General features: G+C 37.2%; 2 protein-coding genes across 2 annotated transcripts in view; both read left to right on the top strand.

Annotated features, from left to right (window-relative positions):
• Nucleotides 1-2,500, top strand: part of LOC137629483 (spermatogenesis-defective protein 39 homolog) — a 225,620-nt gene that overhangs the window by 18,355 nt on the left and 204,765 nt on the right. The gene's annotated exons all lie outside the window — the stretch shown is intronic.
• Nucleotides 1-2,500, top strand: part of LOC137629001 (uncharacterized) — a 13,800-nt gene that overhangs the window by 1,921 nt on the left and 9,379 nt on the right. Inside the window, exon 2 of the mRNA XM_068360254.1 lies at nucleotides 1,845-1,988. Coding sequence (XP_068216355.1) covers nucleotides 1,845-1,988 — 144 coding nt within the window. The remainder of the gene's footprint in view (nucleotides 1-1,844; nucleotides 1,989-2,500) is intronic.

Raw genomic sequence — 2,500 nt, 5'->3', positions numbered from 1 at the left:
TTGATATTCGAGTTGCTACGTTCCTCGTGAATGGCAGAGGCACGGGACAGGGAAATTGCACTGTCAGTCAGGACAATGTCCTAGCGACTGACCATATTTACATATGATCAGTGTCCAACCCCCCTCTTCACCGAAGCTGGGACCAAGGAGGGCTAGGCAATGGCTGCTGATGACTCAGCAGATAGACCTATAGTCTCCCCCAACCCCCCTATCTTTAGCTCACAAGAATGGTGAGGTTGTAGCGACCAAAGGAACTAACGAGTTTGAGCGGGTCTCGAAGATCACCAGTCAAAATAGAAGGTGATATAACTAAATTGTCCTAAGAGAGTGAGAGCCCCTAGTTCTTTTAATTGTCCTTCTATAACGTGTAAACCATGAGGCGAAACAACCCTGAAATACCATTTAACTTTAGTCCATTTCTTTTAGCGATGCATATTTGCACTGACTCGCAGGGGTGCCCTTTTAGCTGGGAAAAGTTTCGTGATCGCTGATTGGTTGGAATTATCTCGTCCAACCAATCAGCGATCCGGAAACTTTTCCCAGCTAAAAGGGCACTCCTACGAGTCAGTGTAAATATGCCTCACTAAAAGAAATGGACTATAGTCTCCGTGCATTTAATAAGTTTGCTTGGATACTAATTGACGCTTTCGCTATAGTAAGGGTAGATTGCCTTCAGTTACAAAATGAAAATAAAACGCGGGAAATCTCTTTTGAAAATTGACAATATTCAACCATCGATTACTTTCATTTTACAAGATATCCTAAATATCTTTTTGTATTTTAAAGCTCATTTTATCTGCTTAAAAGCTTACATGACGTCGTTCACGTAATTAAAAATCTCAACTCGCCATATTTGCAATTGATTGATAAACTTTGACTATAGGAAATGTCTCTATTGCTGTCGTTAGCTTCGACTGTATTTTGTAGGTCTACACCACGACAATGTCAGGCCGTAAAATTAAACATATTTCATCATCATCATCATCATCTCCTCCGACGCCTATTGATGTAAATTATCTCGGTTAGATTTCGCCAGTAGTCTCTATCTTGAGCTTTTAATTCAATACTTCTCTATTCATCATCACATATTTCACGCTTCATAGTCCTCAGCCATGTAGGCCTGGGTCTTCTTGCACTTGTGGAGCCCAATTGAAAGTTTAAAAGCCCATTTGAAAGTTTAAATAAATACAAAATTATTTTATCCGTTATTGTTCATGAATAGTCTAATGAAAATTCCTTGTCGATTTTTATAATTTTATATATTACCGTATTTTACTAAACATTCGTTCCCGTTTCTTTTCTCAAATTTTACCATCTTTCACATCTTATGAATTTTACTTCGTGGTGTGCGGGATTTACTCCCATATTGAGCTACGCCACTAAATGGTCTCCCGGGCCCCAGCGCTTGACCATATTATTATTACAAGCTAAGCTACAACCTTAGTTGAAAAAGCAAGATTCTATAAGCCTCAGGGCTCCAACAGGGAAATATAGTCCAGTGAGGAAAGGAAACAAGGAAATAAATAAATTACAAGAGAAGTAATAAACAATCAAAATAAAATTTTTTAAAAACAGTAACAACGTTGAATTAGATCTTTAATATATAAACTATCTTCTGTTAACGTGTTTTTTTCCGTTTTTGTATGGGGTAAGCATGGTCGCCTTCTTTTGAAGGACTTCCTTTAAAAAAAGAATATGGCCGAAATTCATCAATCCAATTTTGCTGTTGCAGTATTAGCATCATTTACTTTACCGTTTTACTATTTTGCATCATCATCATCCTATTAATTATTTCATTCATATTCATTTCCCGAAAGGACTGATATATTTCTTTTTATTTGCAGATTAGTGGCAGTGAATGGGAGACTATAACCCAGCCTTTGATCGACGCTGTGTCCAAAGCTCAGTTGCGAGAGAAAATCAAATGGCTGCTTCGACTTCTGGGACTCACGATTGGATTCGTCCTTGCCATCTACTTGCTCTTCCAGGTAATTGACGCTAACATTGTTCATGTAATAAGAGGCAAAAAGATATCCGCTAAAATAAATTGTCACTGAAACTTGGATTATCGTACATCAAGCAACAGGTTGCCGGTTAAATAGTATTTCCAAGATCCGCCACAAGTTCCTGAGCATGTTTTTGGACGAGGTTGATAATTTTGTGCTTGACGGAGATTGGCAATGTATTTGTTAGGTTTCAACAGAAAGTATCCTTTATTTAACAGATAATGATCTTATGTAAAAGCACTTCCGAGCAAGAATGTCACAAAAAATATAAACAAAACATGAGATAGTAAGCACATTTTGGTCTATCACTTGTGTGAAAGAGAGCAAAAAAAAAAACAGTAGTATTACATTGTATGAACGTGCATAAAACGCGTGCCATGCAATAGTCTTTTCAACGTTTGAACAATTTAGTTTCTTGAAATTTTTAAAATTGAAATTCAGTTGGCTTAATTCCCAGTTTCTTAATAAAATTGGACCATTGTCAGCTGTTCAAA

This window comes from Palaemon carinicauda, chromosome 37 (assembly GCF_036898095.1).
Source record: "Palaemon carinicauda isolate YSFRI2023 chromosome 37, ASM3689809v2, whole genome shotgun sequence".
NCBI classification, from domain to species: Eukaryota; Metazoa; Arthropoda; class Malacostraca; order Decapoda; family Palaemonidae; genus Palaemon; species Palaemon carinicauda.
Note: the sequence above shows the minus strand (reverse complement) of the source record. Positions and strands in the feature narration are given on the sequence as shown.